Source organism: Balaenoptera musculus, chromosome 3 (assembly GCF_009873245.2).
Source record: "Balaenoptera musculus isolate JJ_BM4_2016_0621 chromosome 3, mBalMus1.pri.v3, whole genome shotgun sequence".
Lineage (NCBI taxonomy): Eukaryota > Metazoa > Chordata > Mammalia > Artiodactyla > Balaenopteridae > Balaenoptera > Balaenoptera musculus.
In genome coordinates this window covers 159560618-159579093 of record NC_045787.1, presented here as the reverse complement: position 1 = coordinate 159579093, position 18476 = coordinate 159560618, and the positions used below count along the sequence as shown (strand labels likewise).

General features: G+C 45.3%; 1 protein-coding gene across 1 annotated transcript in view; it reads left to right on the top strand.

The window, feature by feature from the left end:
* The window catches only part of NWD1 (NACHT and WD repeat domain containing 1), a 68129-nt gene that overhangs the window by 15492 nt on the left and 34161 nt on the right, over positions 1 to 18476 (top strand). The window contains 5 exon segments of the mRNA XM_036847351.1: positions 2648 to 2807; positions 4726 to 4843; positions 5917 to 6075; positions 10355 to 10552; positions 13353 to 13475. Of these exon segments, the coding sequence (XP_036703246.1) occupies positions 2648 to 2807; positions 4726 to 4843; positions 5917 to 6075; positions 10355 to 10552; positions 13353 to 13475 (758 nt within the window).

Sequence of the window (18476 nt, the reverse complement as noted above, 5' to 3'; positions counted from 1 at the left end):
TTGGCCCCATGTCTGGTCCAGTTAGTAAAGCTAGGGGCCTCCTGGGGTGGAGGACCACCCTCCTTCAGTGCCTGGTAGGGGAGGTGGTCTATGGAAGGTGACTCTAGGGGAGGTGATTTTGGTATGTCCTGTTGCATGAAAATATGTTATGTTTACACACAGAGTTGACCTAGAGTGATGGTTGAGAGCCTGGCTCTCAGAGCAGATCTGAGTACTTCTGGGCCAGTGGTTCTTACCTAGGGAGATTCTGTGCCCCCCCCCCAGGTGGACACTTAACAATGGAGACATTTTGGTTGTCATGACTGGGGGATGGGGTGCTACTGGGATCTAGTGGATGGAAACCAGGGATGCTGCCCAACACCCTATAGTTCACAGGACCCTCCCCCCACCAGAGGCTCATGGTGCCCCAATTGTCAGTAGTGCTGAGGGTGCGAAAACCTGGCTCAGCATGAAAGATACTGTCTGGCTAGCTCTCTATCCAGCTACCACAATACCTATCTATCCATCCATTCATCTATTTATCTACCTCATCTATCTATAATCTATCATATCTATCTATCTATAATCTATCATATTCATCTGTCCATCCATACATGCATCTATGTACACCTATCTATAAGCTATCATCTGTCTATCTGTCTATCTATCTCTCATCTATCTATCTATCTATCATGCTGGTGACACCTAGTGGGTGGAGGCCAGAGATGCTGCTAAACATCTTACAAAGTACAGGACAATCCCCACAACAAAGAACGATCCAACCCTTAGTGTCAACAGTGGGAGGCCAAGAAATGCTGTGTTAGGCATGCATTGTGGGCTTTCCGAGCCCCCTCTGTACAGAGGGGTAGCTGGGAGAGTGTCTGTTCTGTATGACTGCTGGAAGGAATAACAAGATCATGCTTGCCAAGGGACATCGCTGGCCAAGATCCCGCAGCCAGGATCAAACACAGGGCTGTGTGACCTCACACACAGAGTTTGGTCTGCAGTGCAGGCAAGGCAGGTCCCATGTGGGGGGCAGATGAGGTCTTGGGTCCACATTGTCAAAGGGATGTCTTTGGGGATGGAGGAGGGCTCTTAACCTAGTGGTTCAGCTGTCTGTGGGCACATTCCCCAGTCCTTCCAGCACCGTCCAATAGAATGTTGGTGATGAGGGCAATGCTCTGTATCTCATTGTCCAATGTGGTAACTACAAGCTGCAGTGGCAGTTGAACACTTGAAAGGCAGCTTATGCAATCCAGAAACTGGATTTTAAATTCTATTAATTTTTAACTTTAAATGCCCATGTGTGGCTGGTGACTACTACATTGGACATCATAGCTCTAGACTTGAGACACAAAATCTTCAAGAGCAGGGATGGAATTGAATTCCTCTTCCCCTGGCCATTCAGGGACATGAATACACAAACCTCAGTTTCCCCATCTGACAAATGGAGGAAGACTTTCTGCTCTGCCTCCCTTCAGCTGAGTTTGGAGACTTAGCTGCAAACTTGGATGAGGAGGTGCAAAGAGGTACAGGTCCTAATATTGAGCTGAGCAGGTTTAGGGAGGACAAGAAAATGGCACCGGCCCAGGATTGTTCACAGATCTTCACCTGCTCTTACGTCCCTTTGGAGTCTCCTTCCCCCTATTGCAGACTCCTGCTATTGAAGCCTAGACAGACGAGGCTGAGGCATGCCCCCAGGCAGGAGGCTGTCAGTGTTGAGCACAGATGGTATGACATATGATCTCACTTATGTGAAATGTCCAGAATTGTCAAATCCACAAAAAGTAAGTTAGTGGTTGCCAGCGGCTAAGAGGGGGCAGGTGTCGCAAACATGGTGGTACCTCATGACTGTGTCTAGCAAAGTCTCTTGCCCCCAAACCTGCTCCAACAGAGGATTCCCCATTCTTTTTTTTTTTTAATTTTTAAATTTTAATTTATTATTTATTTATCTTTTTGGCTGCACTGGGTCTTCGTTGCTGCCCGTGGACTTCTGTTGCGGCGAGAAAGGGCTACTCTTCATTGCAGTGCGTGGGCTTCTCATTGTGGTGGCTTCTCTTCTTGCGCAGCGTGGGCTCTAGGCGCACGGGCTTCAGTGGTTGTGGCTCATGGGCTCAGTAGTTGTGGCTCACGGGCTTAGTTGTTCCACGGCATGTGGGATCTTCCCGGACCAGGGCTCGAACCCGTGTCCCCTGCATTGGCAGGCAGATTCTTAACCACCGTGCCACCAGGGAAGTCCCTGTTCCTTTTTTTAAATTGAAGTGTAGTTAGTTTACAATTTTGTGTTAGTTTTAAGTATACAGCAAAGTGATTCAGTTCTATATATATATATATATATATATATATATATATATATATATATATATATATATATATATATATATATATTCTTTTTCAGCTCCTTTTCTATTAAAGGTTATTACTAGATATAATTCCCTGTGCTATACAGTAGCTCCTTGTTGTTTACCAAATGTTTCTTTTTAAATTAAATTTCTTTAAGGAATAAAAGTAAGATGGGCCGATTGAGAGACAAATAATAGGTAACAAATAGTGGTCAGCTAAGCCAGAAAGCATTTGGAAGGTGGTTTAGGGTGGACTGGCCTTGGGGAACCGCCTCCTAGAAAGCCAGTGACCACTTCTGAGCTCGCCCAGTGTCCCCTCTCTGCAGACAGCTGGCCGAGGTGGTCCTAGAGCGTTACCTGTCCTGGCCCGAGAAAGCCAAGAGTCACGGAGTCTTGGCCGACTTCTTCTCAGGGAGCTGGAGCCAGGGGACCAAGAAACTCATCACCCTGCCACCTGTGGGGAAACCCCTGAACCTGGACCGCAAGGTGAGGTGCCCAGGGCCCCCTGCTCCCCACTTGGAGCCTCCAAGCTGCTGCACCTGCAAGGCAGGGACCACACGCCTCCTTCTATCCATCATTTCCACCCCAAACTCCCTCCTGACCGCCTTCTCTTCTCTACCCATGGAGGGTTAGATGTCACCTCCGCCGCTGAGCATTATTTGGAGGGCGGCGAGCAGCAGATGAGGACTATGCAACCCTCCTGCCCAACTTTCCAGAGGAGAAAACACAATCACAACATTCAGAACCATATCCCCAAAGTCATGGCGTCCCAGAATTTTAATTCCCTACGCTTCGATTCCTCCTGAGACACACCAGTTTCCTCTCTGTTTTGTGTGTGTGTGTGTGTGTGTGTGTGTGTGTGTGTGTGTATGCGGGGGTGGGGTGGGGTGGGATTTGACGTTTTCCTTTGTGAATTCCCTGGAACAATCCAATTTCCAGTTATTGGTACCCCCAAAGCATTGCTCATTTTAAAAATAACACTTATTTTGTTTTCCACTTAGGACAGTAGTGTGTAATTGTTGGAGAACACAGAGAGGATCAAACAGTAAAATAAAACTGCCCACAATTCCCCCTTTTGGGAAGATCTGCTCCTATACTCCCTCCCCCGGGTCACTCACTATTCACACATTTCTTTCCAGTCTTTCTTTTTTTCCAGGGAGCTCTAAGACTTGGGGTCCTTAGCTTGCAAGTCACTACCTCTTTTTTTTTTTTTTTTTCCTCTCAAACACCCTCAAGGCTCAGCTCAAATGCCTCTTCCTTCAGGAAATCTTCTGTGACTTCCTTCCTTCTTGATTACTTGTTTTGTTTGTTTGTTTGTTTGTTTTGGCTGTGCCTCGAGGCTTGTGGGACCTTAGTTCCCAGACCAGGGATCAAACCCATGTCCCCTGCAGTGGAAGCTCAGAGTCCTAACCACTGGACTGCCAGCGAAGTCCCTTGATTACTTGTTCTTTACTCCATGCTCTCTTTACTCTGAGGCAGAACTCAGACTTTTCAAAAGAAACTTTTAGTTTCAAAATCATTTTAGATTTCCAGACAAGTTGTCACGAGTATACAGAGAGTTCCCGTGGACACTTCTTTTAAATTCCCCTGTTGTTAACATCTTGCGTAACTGTAGCACAGTGATTTCAACTAGGAGATACACTTTTAAGTAGTGGTTATAGTTTGATTTTTCTTTTTTCTTTGTCTCCCCTCCTGGACAGGGGAGGCCAGAGGCTGGGCCAGGCCTGATTCTTTCTCGATGCTTCCCTTTCTCCTCTCCGGTACCTCATAGATCCTCTCCTGTGGACCCAGAACCCCTGCAGGCTCAGCCACATCCTCTGTTTGGGATGTGGTTTGACGCCCTTCCTGGTCTCCTAGTCTCAGGATATCCTCCTCCAGTCCGTCTTTCATGGTCAGATGCTTCTGACCATCCAATCTGATCATGCTTCTCCTCTAACACCTCCCATGGCTCCCCAGTGCCCTCTGTCTCCAGTCCAACCTCTTCAGTACCTTTGTGATCTACTCTCTACAACCTCCCTAGCCTCATTCCCCGCCATGATCCCCCACTCTGTCTTATAATTCAGCCCTTCCCAAGCTCTTATCCTGCTCTCTCCCACCTCCCGGCCTTTGCACATGGCAGTCCCTCGCTATGAAGTGCCAGTGGTTCCGACACATTTCACCAGACAGGCTTCTATTTATCCTGTGGGACCCAGTTTCAATGCCCCTTGGATCCTGAGCCCCTAGCCCCTCCTCTCCCAGCCCAGCCTGTGGGTGGAGGATGGTGTGGGCCATCTCTGTCTGGAATTGTGTCCCCATCCCCACACCCTCCAGCATCACCTGGTGCCTTGCCTGGCCCATGTTTGTGGAATGAATGAATGAGCTTGTGTCGTAGTGGCCTGGCCGCCAGCCCCCTCCTCCTCTGCAGGTGGCCCCTCAGCCCCTGTGGTTCTCAGACACAGTTGCAAACCTGCGGAAGCTGAAGGAGTTACCCTACCACCTGGTCCACTCAGGCCGCATCGAGGAGCTGCAGTGGGAGGTGCTGAGTAAGGACCAGACCCAACTCGGAGGGGGTTGAGCAGGTCCCCAACCCTCTGCGGTGCTCCCGCCTTCCAGAGCCTGACAAGGGGGAAGGGGGAAGGGGGAAGGGGGAAGTTCAAAATCCTTGGCTCCTTTTAAGGCACTGGTTCTCATCAGGAGCGGTTCTGCGCCACCATCCCCTGCCCCCCTGAGGGGACACTAGGTGATGTCTGGAGATATTTTGGTTGTCACGAATGGGGGAGGCATGCTGCTGGCATCTAGGGCTTGTTGATAGTGCAAAGGGCAAGAAACTGCCTTAGAATGAGAGAGACCCTGTCTATCTATCTGTCAATCTATCATCTACCATCTCTATCTCTATTTATCTACCATATATAGTTGTCTGTTTATCTATCTATCCTCTATCTACCTATCTATCTATCTATCACCTACCTATCCACATCTATCTATAATCTATCATATCTATCATCTCTTCCTCTCTCTCTCTATATATATATAAATATAAAATCTCATCTGTCATATCTATCTCTCTACCATCTGTATCTATCATCCTTATATCCATCCATCTAAATGTATCATAATTATCTACTTACCTACCTATAATTTCTATCTCTCTATCTGCCATCTATATCTATCATCTTTATATCTATCCATCCATCTCTCTATCAATCTTTTATCTCTATCTCTATTTATCTACCACCTATGTCTGCCTATCTATCCATCCATCATCTATCTGTCTATCTATCTCTCCATCCATCCATCCATTCATTCATCCATCCATTTATTCATTCCTATGATTCTCAACCAGGGGTGATTCTGCTTCCCAAGGGACACTTGTCAATGTTTATATTTTTGATTATTGTGACTGCAGAGGAGTTACTGGCATCTAGTGGATGGAGACCAGGGACACTGCTCTATACACCCTACATGACGGCCCCTCCACAGAGTATGACCCGGCCCCAAATGTCAGCATGGCTGAGAGTGAGAGCCCTTGGGAGAAATGGGGAGGTGAGAACCCACCTCCCAGGATGAGCTGGAAGGAGACGCATGCTCCCCACAGCACCGCCTCTTCTCCCCAGAGGCAGCATGAACTGGATTTCCTGCCGGGGCATCTCCGGGGGCATTGAGGGTCTGTTGGATGACTTTGACCTGTGCGCCCCTCACGTGGACTGTCCTGAGGTCAGCCTGGTCCGGGAAGCCCTCCAGCTGTGCCGCCGGGCAGTGGAGCTCCGAGGCATGGGTGAGTCGGGCTGACCGGGCTGGGTTGGGGGGAGGGGTGGTCCACTTTGCACTGACTTCTAGAAACCGACTCTCCTCATCGAGCCGCCAGATGGATTTACATTAGCTCATACACCTTTCCTGTCTACAGCTGAGGGGTTTCTCCCAGCTCCAGCTTCTAGAACTTTGAACTGAAACTGGGAGAGCTTAGGAGTGAAAACTACCAAGGCAGAGCCGATCCCCTCACCAGGACGGTCCAACATCTTATTCTATTTTTTAAAATTTTTATTTGTTTTTATTTATTTTTTGGCCATGCCGCGCGGCTTGTGGGATCTTAGCTGCCCAATCAGGGATCAAACCTGGGCCCTCGGCAGTAAGGGCATGGAGTCCTAACCACTGGAATGCCAGGGAATTCCCCCAGCATCTTATTCTAGAAAGGGCCACATAGGAGATATTTCAGGCAAAATCAAGGAAATTATGTTGACACTTAATATAACAAGAGATAAAACATGTTCCCACAGATTTTTTTATTGATGAAATTCAAAATAGAATGATAATAACTGAGCATGACTTTTTAAAAATATTTATTTGGTTGCACTGGGTCTTAGTTGCAGCACGCAGTCTCCTTAGTTGTGGCATGCATGCGGGATCTAGTTCCCTGACCAGGGATCAAACCTGGGCCTCCTTCATTGGGAGCACAGAGTCTTAACCACTGCGCCACCAAGGAAGTCCTGAGCACAACTTTTTTGTAAGTCAGTTCCACTCACGAGAAAGATGAGGGGAACTCTTGTTCAGGGGGATAACATTTTGCTCAGTTGGGGTTCAAAGGTGGTATTTCCTGTCATTCCACTAATTACAAACATCGATCCAAAAACATTAATGTATTTTACAAAAACCATTCTTAGCTCTCAGGACAAATCGTTCAGCTGGATTTGGCCCACACTCTGCCCTAGAACTTTAAGAATCTCTGAATCCTCAGTTGATACTCTGTCCAGGATGGTGTTTCGTTTGTTTGCATTTTTAAAAATTGTGGCAAAATACACATAACATAAAATTAACCATTTTAATTGTACAGTTCAGCGACATTAAGTACATTCACACTGTTGTGCAACCATCACCACCATCCATCTCCAGAACTTGATCATCTTTTCAAACTGAAACTCTGTCCCTATTAAACACTCACTCCCCCTCCCCCCTCCCCCAGCCCCTGGCACCCACCCTTCTGTCTCTATGAATTTGACCACTCCAGGCACCTCATATAAGTGGAATCATGCAGTATTTGTCCTTTTTGTGTCTGGCTTATTTCTCTTAACATAATGTCCTCAAGGTTCATCCATGTTGTAGCATGTGTTAGAATATCTTTCCCTTTTAAGGTTGAATAACATTCCATTGTGTGGAAGAACCACATTTTGCTCAACCATTCATCCATCAATGGACACTTGGCTTGTCTTTACCTTTTGGCAATTGTGAATGGTGCTGCTGTGAATATGGGTGTACAAATATCTTTTTGAGACCTTGCTTTCAATTCTTCTGGATATATACCCAGGTGTAGAATTGCTAAATCATCTGATAATTCTGTGGTTAATTTTTGAGGAACTGCCAGGCCATTTTCCACAGTGGCTGGACCGTTTCACATTCCCACCAACAGTGCATGAAAGTACATGGACCAGTCCAAGAGTACGGATTTTGAGTCCCACCATACTGATTCAAATGTGGGCTCTGCCACTTACTGGCAGTGTGACCTTGCAAGCCCCTAACTACCCCCACCCCTCCCCCATCCTCACTCCCGCCTTGCAGCCTTCAGTTTTCCCATCTGCAAAATGGGGATGTTGGTCGACCCTCCCACCTAGGGCTGCTGGGAAAGTTTTGCTAGTGAATTCATGCAGAGCCTGTCCCCATGGCGCCATCCGAGGATCCCGTTATGGTCATGTGACAGCACCAATGTTTTGACGTGAACGGCCTTGGAGAAGCCATTTCTGTCCCGAGCCTCTGCTTCCCTCATCCGCAAAACGTGGGATAGAACTAAAGTGTGTCTAGGATCCCACCCAAGTGGGAGATACTGGTGCCCATGATCAGTTACGCCTTTCTCCTACATTCACGCTTGCCAGCAGTTTTAAACATCGAAGGGAGTGATTTCCCAGGAAAACAGCCTTGGGCTTACATGCCCAGTTTAAGGGAAGATTTAAAAGCCCAAATCACAGTATGTTCTTTGCAGTGTTTCTTGATTGACAACCTGTGGCTGCCCAGAACAAGGAGGAGGTGTAGGAATGAATGTCCCCACCAGATGGCGCAGCTGAGCAACCATGCGCTCTCACTACACTCCAGTACTGTACAGCCAGCTCCTGAAAGCCCGTTGGTATTCCCTATTTCTCCCATTGCCTCAGACTCCAGGATGACTTGGTGCGGTGCCATTTCTGTCCCTGTTTTTATTTAAAAGACTGATATTTTGTTCATCATGGATGGGGGGGCGGGCGCATCAGTTTTGATTTTTTAAAATATTGCATTAAAAGAGTACTTACCTTGATGGTTGAGTTTGTTGGCACCACTTTAACTTTTGTACCCGTGGTGAGTGGGGCACTTGCCCCTGATCCTGACCCTGCCCCATTCCACCCACCAGCAAACCCAGGCACAGGGCATTGCCACCATTGCCCCAGGCTCCACAGTTAGGATGATCCAACAACAGGGACAAAATGAACTGTCTACCTTCACTGTCCCTGGTCTTCACTTGGCATTGGAATCAAACTTTGGGGGTCAGATCCCTGCCTCTTACTGGCTGTGTGACCTTGCGTAAGTTGCTTAACTTCTTCATACCTGAATTTTCCCTGTTATACGCTTGGGCACTTGGGATAATAATGATGATACCTCTGTGTGGTAGGCAGAAAAATCTGCCCCCCACCTCCCCACCCCCTGCCAGGATATAGTCACTTCTTAATCCCTGGAACCTATGACTATTACTTTATATGGCAAAAAAAAAAAAAATGTGATTAAGTTTCTTGGGATGGAGAGTTTATCCTGGATTATCTAGGTGGGCCCAAAATGCAATCACAAGTGTCCTAATAAGAAGAAAGCAGAGGGAGATTTGAAACAGAAAAAGGAAAAATGCAGAGACACACAGAGAAGGCCATGTGAAAACAGGCAGAAACTGGGATGATGTGCTTCTATACCGCTGGTGGGAATGTCAGTTGGTGCAGCCACTGTGGAAAACAGCATGGGAGTTTCTCAAAAAAACTAAAAAATAGAACTACCATATGACCCAGTAATTTCATTCCTGGGTAAAAAACAAAACAAAAACACTAATTCGAAAAGATACATGTGCCCCAATATTCCTAGCAGCATTATTTACAATTGCCAACATATGGAAGCAACCTAAAAGCCCATCAACAGATGAATGGATAAAGAAGATGTGGTATATGTATACAATGGAATACTACTCAGCCATAAAAAAGAACTAAATTTTGCCATTTACAGCAACATGGATGGACTTGGAGGGCATTAGTCTAAATGAAATAAGTTAGAGAAATACAACTATTGTATGATATCACTTGTATGTGGAATCTAAAAAATACAACATACTAGTGAATATAACAAAAAAGAAGCAGACGCACAGATACAGAGAAAAAACTAGTAGTTACCAGTGGGGAGAGGGAATGGTAGAGGGGCAAAATAGGGGTGGGGGAAGGGGAGGTACAAATTATTGGGTGTAAGATAGGCTTCAAGGATGTATTGTACAACATGGGGAATATAGTCAATATTTTGTAATAACTGTAAGTGGAGTGTAACCTTTTAAAATTGTATAAACAATTAAAAATTAAAAAAGAGACTGCGGTGATGTGGTCACAAGCCAAGGAACGCCTGAAGCCCCCAGAAGCTGGAAGAGGCAAGGAAACATCCTCCCCCAGAGCCTCTGGAGGGAGTACAGCCCTGCTGACACCTTGATTTCGGACTTCTGGCCTCCAGAACTGTGAGAGAAGAAAGTTCTGTTGTTTGAAGCCCCCCAGGTTGTCGTGTTATAGCAGCCACAGGACACTAACCCACTCAGTAACTATGAAGTGCTGGAGAAATGATCATTATTTCTCTAACAGACACTTGTTGGGTGCCTGGCGCTCAGAACATAGCAATGAACAAGACAGGCATCCTCCCTGCTATCTGGAAACCCAAGGTCTAGGGTAGGAGAGGGGGAAACCACCTGGTGCACTTGAAGTAGGGGCAAGTGTGTGTGTAGCACAGGAAAGGAGGCAGGAGGGAGGCTCCACCCAGGGAAGCAGGGCCCCTCCCCTTAACCGGCATCTCCTCTGTTGCAGAGAGAAGCATCCTGTATACAGAACTCCTGGCCAGACTCTATTTCTTCGCCACCTCACATCCGGCGCTGGTGGGACAGCTATGCCAACAGGCATGGAGCTGGTTCCGGATGTGCCCACACCCTGTGCTGGTGCCCCTCAGAGGATCCCTCCAGCCCCCGGGAGGACCCCTCCGGGCAACCCTCACCGGCTGTCACAAAGGTGCATCTCCCAAGCGTAGCCAAAATCCAGCCAGGCCCCTACCTGCCTGGGGGCAGCGGACTGCAGGTGTTTGGGGCTGCTCTCTGGGTCTCCCCTCTGCCAGCTGGGAAGCCCCAAGGGTGCCATCAGGACCTGGCCCTGCTGTCTCATGCTGACTCGGCTCCCTCTGCCCCCCAGGGACTGCAGATTACTAGTGTAAATACTGCTAATGAGCCCAGAGCGAGGGCATGCCGACTGCCTCTGGGGTCTCATCTCTAAGAGTTCGGTGCCCGTCTTATAGATAGCTTCTGCGATTTACAGCTTCGTGCTAGTAAGTCTGGAAACTAGGAACTGGTGCCTGATTGGCCCCTGAGAGGCTGGTGGAACTTGTAGGTTCTCCCTGGGACACCAGAATGTCAGAAGGACAAGAGGATTTAGTTCTCTCCATCCATTTTTCATCCATCCTTCTTTCCTTCCTTCCTTCCATCCAGTTATCCATCTGTCTGTTCATCCCTCCACCCATCCCTCCGTCCATTCATCCTTCCACCCTTCCTTCCATCTATCCATCTGTATGTCCCTCCATCCTTCCTCCCTCCTTTATTCCTTCCTTCCTTCCCATCCATCCATCCATTCATCCATTCACCCATCAGTTGTCCGTATTTCCAATAGTCACCCTTCCTTCCACCCTTCTATCCTCACCACTTACCTTCCATTTCCCCCAATTTGCCGTCTTCTATCCACTCGCTTACCCCTTCACCCATTCACACACTCAGCCAACTCACCCACCCATCTATCAAATAAGTCATCCATTTACCCATCTAACACCCACACATTCACTCACCCACTCATCTAACCAGCCATCTATCTGTCCACTTATCCACCAGTTCACCTCCATTCATCCATCCTTTTATCTGCCCACCCATAATCTCTCACATTAATCACTGAATACAGTTAGCTTTGGTTCAAATGCCAGTTATTGTGACTCAGGCCATTTTTGTGCCACATAGCCTTGTAGGGAAAGCTACACTCCCAAGGCACAGAGCTTCCAAATCAGAAATTCTAAGAGATGCTAAGGACAATGCATGGAAGAATTGATTTAGGGACAGCTACTAGAATGCTGTGTTGAGAAGGATTCTGAGACTGAATCTGGTTTAATGGTATATTAGTTACGATACAAGTTCTGATGCTGTAACAAAGGCCAAAGTAGCAGTGGCTTAAATAAAACAGGAGTTCATTTCTCTCACACACAATAGTCCAGGCATAAGAAAAGGTAATATGGTATCTCCAGGGTGTCAGGGACCCAAACTCTTCAAATTTGTTGCTATGCCATTTTCAATGTGAGGTTTCCATTTAATGGCCCAAAATAGCTGCTCCAGCTCTTACCATCACAATGGCATTCCAGCCAGTGGGAAGAGGGAAGGAGAAGTAGATGGCAGGCCCCTTCCCTTCAAAGGCATGGCCTTGAAGCAGAACTTACCACTTCTGCTCCTGTCTCACTGGTGAGAACTTGGCCATCTTCGACCGTAAGGGAGCTTGGAGAAAATGGTCTTTGTGTAACCATGTACTCACCTAAAACCTGTGGACTGTGGGTTTTATTACTAAAGGAAGCATGATAGAATGGCTATTGGGGAAGACAAATCACAGAGAGTGCGGTGATTGATTAGTGATGTCTGCCACAGCATAGGCAAAGGAAGTTATAGCTCAGAGTGAATTTTTTCTTTTTCTCATCTCAGTAGGGAAATGTTTTGTGTTTCAGACCCACTGTGCCAGTTGTACGAGCTCTAGTCATGTTGAAGTTGAGAAAGTTCCTACGCACTCTGGGCTTCAGTTTCTTCATTTTTAAAATGAGAAGTTTGAGTTCACATTTCCAAGGTCACACAGTGAGTGAGTGATCCCCCCCCACCACAAAAAAAAAGGGAAAAAAAGAAAGAAAGAAAAAATCTCATCGCTTCATGCCCTGTCCCAATGAGGTAGAAACACAATTCTGGATTCTCAGACCTGGACTGGCTCTGATTTCAGCACCTCCCCCATCACCTTACAAATGAGGAAACTGAGGCACAGAGCAGGAAGAGGACTTACTCAGGGCATTCAGAAAGTCTGGTCTCCTGATATTGAGACTGATGTTTTCTCCAGTGTAACTTGGTCCCTCTCTGTCTTCAGCGATGATCCAATCAGGATCCACCCAGCAGAGAGCCTTGGGCTGTGTTTGCTCAAACTATTGGCAAATATTTTTTTCTTTGGGGCACCAGCCCTTCTTTTCCCACACAGATCGACCTCAAAGAGAAGTCGAAAGCAGGGTTCTCATCCTCAGCCAATATAATTCCATTCCTGAGTCTTCTCCAACTGTGCACTCAACCATGCATCACTGACATTTGCGGCTGGATCCTTCTCTGGGGTGGGGCCATCGTGTGCACTGCAGGATGTTGAACAGCATCCCTGCCTCCACCCATCAGATGCCAATAGCATCCTGGTCCCCAGCTGTAACAACCAAAAATGTCTCCAGACATTTCCCAGTGTGCCCTGGGGGGCAGAATCGCCGCTGGGTAGGAACCGCTGAACTAGAGACACTTATGACTGAGGAGTGGTTTAGTCCATTTTCCTACCTCAGATCAACATAAACATTTCAGCCCAGAGTCTGCATCTGGCATCTGACAGAGCTGGCTTTGAAATCCTGGCTCTGCCACTTCTAGGTGTGTGATTCTGGACAAGGAACTGACTCTGTCTCTGCCCCAGTTTCCTTATCTGTGAAGTGGGGGGCCCATTAGAGTACCTCATGGCTGAGCACTCAGACACATGAGCTCTTGTTTCTGTGTGGCTGCAGGCATCACTGCCATGGCATGGAGCCTGGAAGAGAAGCTGCTGGTGGTTGGCACCCAGGAGGGCATGGTAGCTGTGTGGGATATGGAAGAACAGCAGGTGATCCACATCCTACCTGGACACACAGGTGAGGCTCAGGAAGTGGGGTTTATGATCAGCTTTCTCCTAGAGTCCCACAGCAATCAGTCAGTCCCCTGGGGCCCCTTCACTACCAATTCATTTCTCTGTATTAAAACCCTGGCCTTTGTTCCTACATCAGCTAGCTATAGCCACATAACAAAACACCCCAAATAGGAATATAAATTGGTGCAGCCACTGTGGAGAATAGTATGGAGGTTCCTCAAAAAATTAAAAATAAAGTTGCCATATGATCCAGCAGTCCTACTCCTGGGCATATATCTGGACAAAACTATAATTTGAAAAGATACATGCACCCCTATGTTCATAGCAGCAGTATTGAAAATAGCCAAGACTTGGAAACAACCTACATGTTCATTGACAGATGAATGGACAAAGAAGATGTGGTATATATATATACAATGGAATATTACTCAGCCATAAAAAAGAATGACATAATGCCATTTGCACCTACATGGATGGCCCTAGAGATGATCATACTAAGTGAAGTAAGGCAGAAAGAGAAAGACAAATGCCATATGATATCATTTATATGTGGAATATAAAATATGACACAAATGAACTTATCTACAAAACAGAAACAGACTCACAGACATAAAGAACAGACCTGTGGTTGCCAAGGGGAAGGGGGGCAGGGGAGGGTTGGATGGAGAGTTTGGGACCAGAAGATGCAAACTATTTTATATGGGATGGATAAACAACAAGGTCCTATTGTATAGCACAGGGAACTATATTCAATATCCTGTAATAAACCATAATGGAAAAGAATATGAAAAAGAAAAAACAAAACCCACCCCAAACAGAGTAGCTTCAAACAATAGCTGTTTATTTAGCTCACCTCTGTGACTGGGCAATTCAGGCTGGGCTCAGCCAGGCAGCTCTTCTGGTCTCAGCCAGGCTTGCTCATGCATATGAGTCAGTTATGGGGCATCTGGGAGCTGGCTGGTTCAGGACCTTCTTAGCTGAGACAACTCAACTCTGCTCCGCATGATCTCTCATCCTCCAGCAGGTGAGCCTGGGCAGAGGCAGGGTCTCAAGAGGGCAAGCAGAAGTGTACAAGATCTCTGAAGGCCTGGAACTGGCCTTGGAACTGGCACCCCTTCACATTCTATTGGCCAAAGGAAGTCCCAAGAACAATCCAGAATCAATGGGTAGGGAAATTGGCTTCATCTCTTGATGGGAGGAGCAAAGTCATACCGCACAAGGTATAGATCTTGGAGGGTAAAGGATTGTGGTCATTTATGCAATTTGTCTACCACAGTCTCTCAGAGCCTAAGTAACGTTTTCATTTCTACAAAACCATCACAGCTATGGTTGATTCATTCCAACAATTATTGAGTGCTTACTGTGTACCAGGCCCTGATCTGAGGCTGAAGAAAGACAGATCAGGGCTGAAACTCGGGTAAGGGGAGTGAGGCACACCCCTTGGGTGTAAAATTTAGGAGCATCCCAAAGTTAAAAAAAAACTTGGTCATCATGATAATATTTCAATGCAATGTGTTTATTTTTTATTTATTTATTTTGTTTTGGCCATGCCACACAGCATGCGGGATCTTAGTTCCCCAACCAGGGATCAAACCCATGCCCCCTGCAGTGGAGGCATGGAGTCTTAACCACTGGACCACTGGGGAAGTCCCGAATGCAATTATTTATTTATTTATTTATTTATTTATTTATTTATTGGCTGCATTGGCTCTTAGTTGCAGCACGCAGGACCTTTCGTTTCGGAGCACGGGCTCTTCCTTGCAGTGCATGGGCTTTTCTCTAGTTGTAGCACACAGGCTCCAGAGCATGTGGGCTCATTAGTTGCGGCACGCGAGCTTTAGTTGCCCCGCGGCATGTGGGATCTTAGTTCCCTGACCAGGGATCAAACCGGCAGTCCCCTGCACTGCAGGATGGATTCTTAACCACTGTGGAAAGTCCTGCAAATGTAATTTTTAAAAATGTTTTTAAAAATCAAAAAATTAATGCAAGACAATCCACGATGAATAAATATCAACCTGTCTTAAAGACAGGATGAGTAATAGTGCTGTGCCAGTCCATCCTGGAGAGAGAGGCAAAAGGAAAACTCAGCAATTCGGTACCTCCTTAAACTTTGCACCCGAGATAAGTGCCTTACTTGCCTCACCCTGATCCCGGCCCTGAGTCAGATCCATGTATTTGAGAAGGCAAGCCGGACAAAAATGTAGTTACAAATTGCAATAAGTGTAATGAGGAAAACAGGGCGTCATGAGCTACAATAACCAAAGTGACTGACTTAGGGCAGTTAGGGAAAGGATTTCTCTGAGCAGGGACACTCAGCCAAGATACAAAGGCTATGAATAAGTGTGCAAAGGGCAGGAGGGTAGAGCATCCCAGGTGTGGGAAACAACCAGTGCAAAGGCCCTGAGAAAAAGAGGTTGGAACATTGATAGAGTAGCAAGGAAGCTGTAAGGCTGGAGCTTAGGATATCGTATCAAATGAAAGAAGCCAGTCACAAAAGACTACATTGTATGTGATTCATTTATATGAAATGTCTGCAACAGGTAAATCTGGAGAGACAGAAAGCAGATTAGTGGTTGCCAGGGGCTGGTTCCGGAAGGGGGATGGAGAGAGACTGCTAATGGGGACGGGGTTTCCTTTTTGGGTGACAAAAATGTTCTGGAATCTGATAGAGGTGACGTTTGCACAACATCGTGAATGTACTAGTATCACTGATTATACAATTTAAGGTGGTTTAAATGATAAGGAGAGAAAAGGGAGGGAGTGACAGGTTTTGAGGTTATGAAAATACTCTAAACCTAGCCTGTGGTGATGGTTGCACAACTCTGGGAACGTACATTTCCCAGAACAGTGAATTATACTGTTGTACATGAATGGGTGAATTTTATGCTTGTAAATTATATCTCAATAAAGATGTTAAAATATTATATTATTGCAATCTAAGTATGTACACGGTTTTATTATTTTTTCCTCAACATTTTGCCATAAACATTCTTTTGTTTTCATGGAATCTTTTTAAAAACAAACTTATTGAGGTATAATTTACATACCATACAATACACCTGTTTTAAACATATAGTAAATGATTTTGTAGTAGATTTACCAAATTGTGCCACCATCACCATAATCCTGCTGTAGAACTTTCCATCACCCCAAGGAGATTCCTCCTGCCCCCTTTGCAGTCCATCCCTGCTCCCACCCCCAGCCCCATGGTAACCACTGATGTGCTTTCTGAGTCTACAGATTTGTATTTTCTGGACATTTCATATAAATGAAATTGTATACTATGTGGTCTTTTGCATGGGATTTCTTTCACTCCACATAACATGTTTGAGTTCATCTGTATTGTTACATGTATGGATAGTTTGTTCCTTTGCATTGCTGAGCCGTATTCCATTGCATGGGAGGAACAGAGGTTTTAATCCATTCATCACTTGAAGGACATTTACATTGTTCCCAGTTTGGGGCTGTTATGAATAATGCTGCTGTGATTCATTGAATCTTCATCTTTATAATGCTTAACTGCACCAAAAATATTTCATTTCTCTCGATAGATCGTGTTCCAGAATTTATTAAACTATTAAAAAATTTTTTTTGGCTGTTTAGGCTATTTCTAGTTATCTGCTATTTGGATAACACTGGGGTGAATCTGTTTTTACTCTTGCCATTATTTTTCCATTCTGTTGAATATTTCTAGTGAGTGGTATTCTTGAATGGAAAGGTATGAACATTCTTATGGGTTTTGAGAAGTGTTATCTTATTGCTTTCCGAACAGATTGTAGCACATTAAAACACTCTCCAACCCCAAAGCTCCCAGCATTAGATGTTTTCATTTTGCTCTTTTTGTCTGAGGGGTTGGAGTGGGGTGGATACTGACAGAGTATCTGTCAAATAAGATTCCCTCTATTTTATCATCATCAGGATAGCTATTTTCCTAGAGGTCTATTCAATCTCTGTATCTGTGTGTGAGAGCCATCTCTTCAAGACCTGAGCCCATTTACCAATGGTGACCTTGATTCATTTTTTAAAGTCCTCAAACTCTTATTATTTGTAATCAGAAAAGCTCAATGATCAATTTACTGAAAAAACTGAAAACATTATAGACCTACATAACAGGGGAAGTGAAAGTTTCCAATCCTGTGACAGCATGCTGGAGGTGGTTGGTACTGGCTTGTGAGAGCTGACTGAAATTTTCAAGAATTTGGTGAGGTGATTGTCAAACACAACCATTCTTTTTTTTTTTTTTTAGTTGAAGTATAGTATATTTACAATGTTGTGTTAATTTCTGCTGTACAGCAAAGTAACTCAGTTATACACGTATATACATTCTTTTTTATATTCTTTTCCATCATGGTTTATCCCAGGATATTGAATATAGTTCCCTGTGCTATACAGTAAGACCTTGTTGTTTATCCATTCTGTATGTAATAGTTTGCATCTACTAACCCCAAATTCCCAGTCCATCCCTCCCCCACTTCCCTCTCCCCCTTGGCAACCACAAGTCTGTTCTCTATGTCCAAACACAGCCATTCTTAAACATTAAATTATAGAAACATACAATTAAATAGATTATATTAAAACAAGGCAATAAATACTCAAAGCTCATCACTTTCTAAATATTTTACCACACTCTACTCTTATCTCTCTTCTTGGCTATTATACCCATGTGATGGAAATAGTGTGTTACTGACCATCTCTTTACAACTGCATATATATATAATATATCTCCAAAACCAGGTTGCACAAGCTTATATGACTATATATAACCATGGTCACTTTTTTTTTAGTTAACATCACATATTTTGCCTCTTTCCATATCATGTATATATCTCTAATTCACTTTAGCAGTGATATAGTATCCTATGTATGGGGATATATTATAAAACATTACTATTTATAGAAATTTTGGTTGAAAAATACCACAATTGCAAGAAATAAAAATCACCCCTAATACTGCTGACATATGAATTCTAAAGTAAACTTCCCTCCCTTTACTCTCCCCTCACCC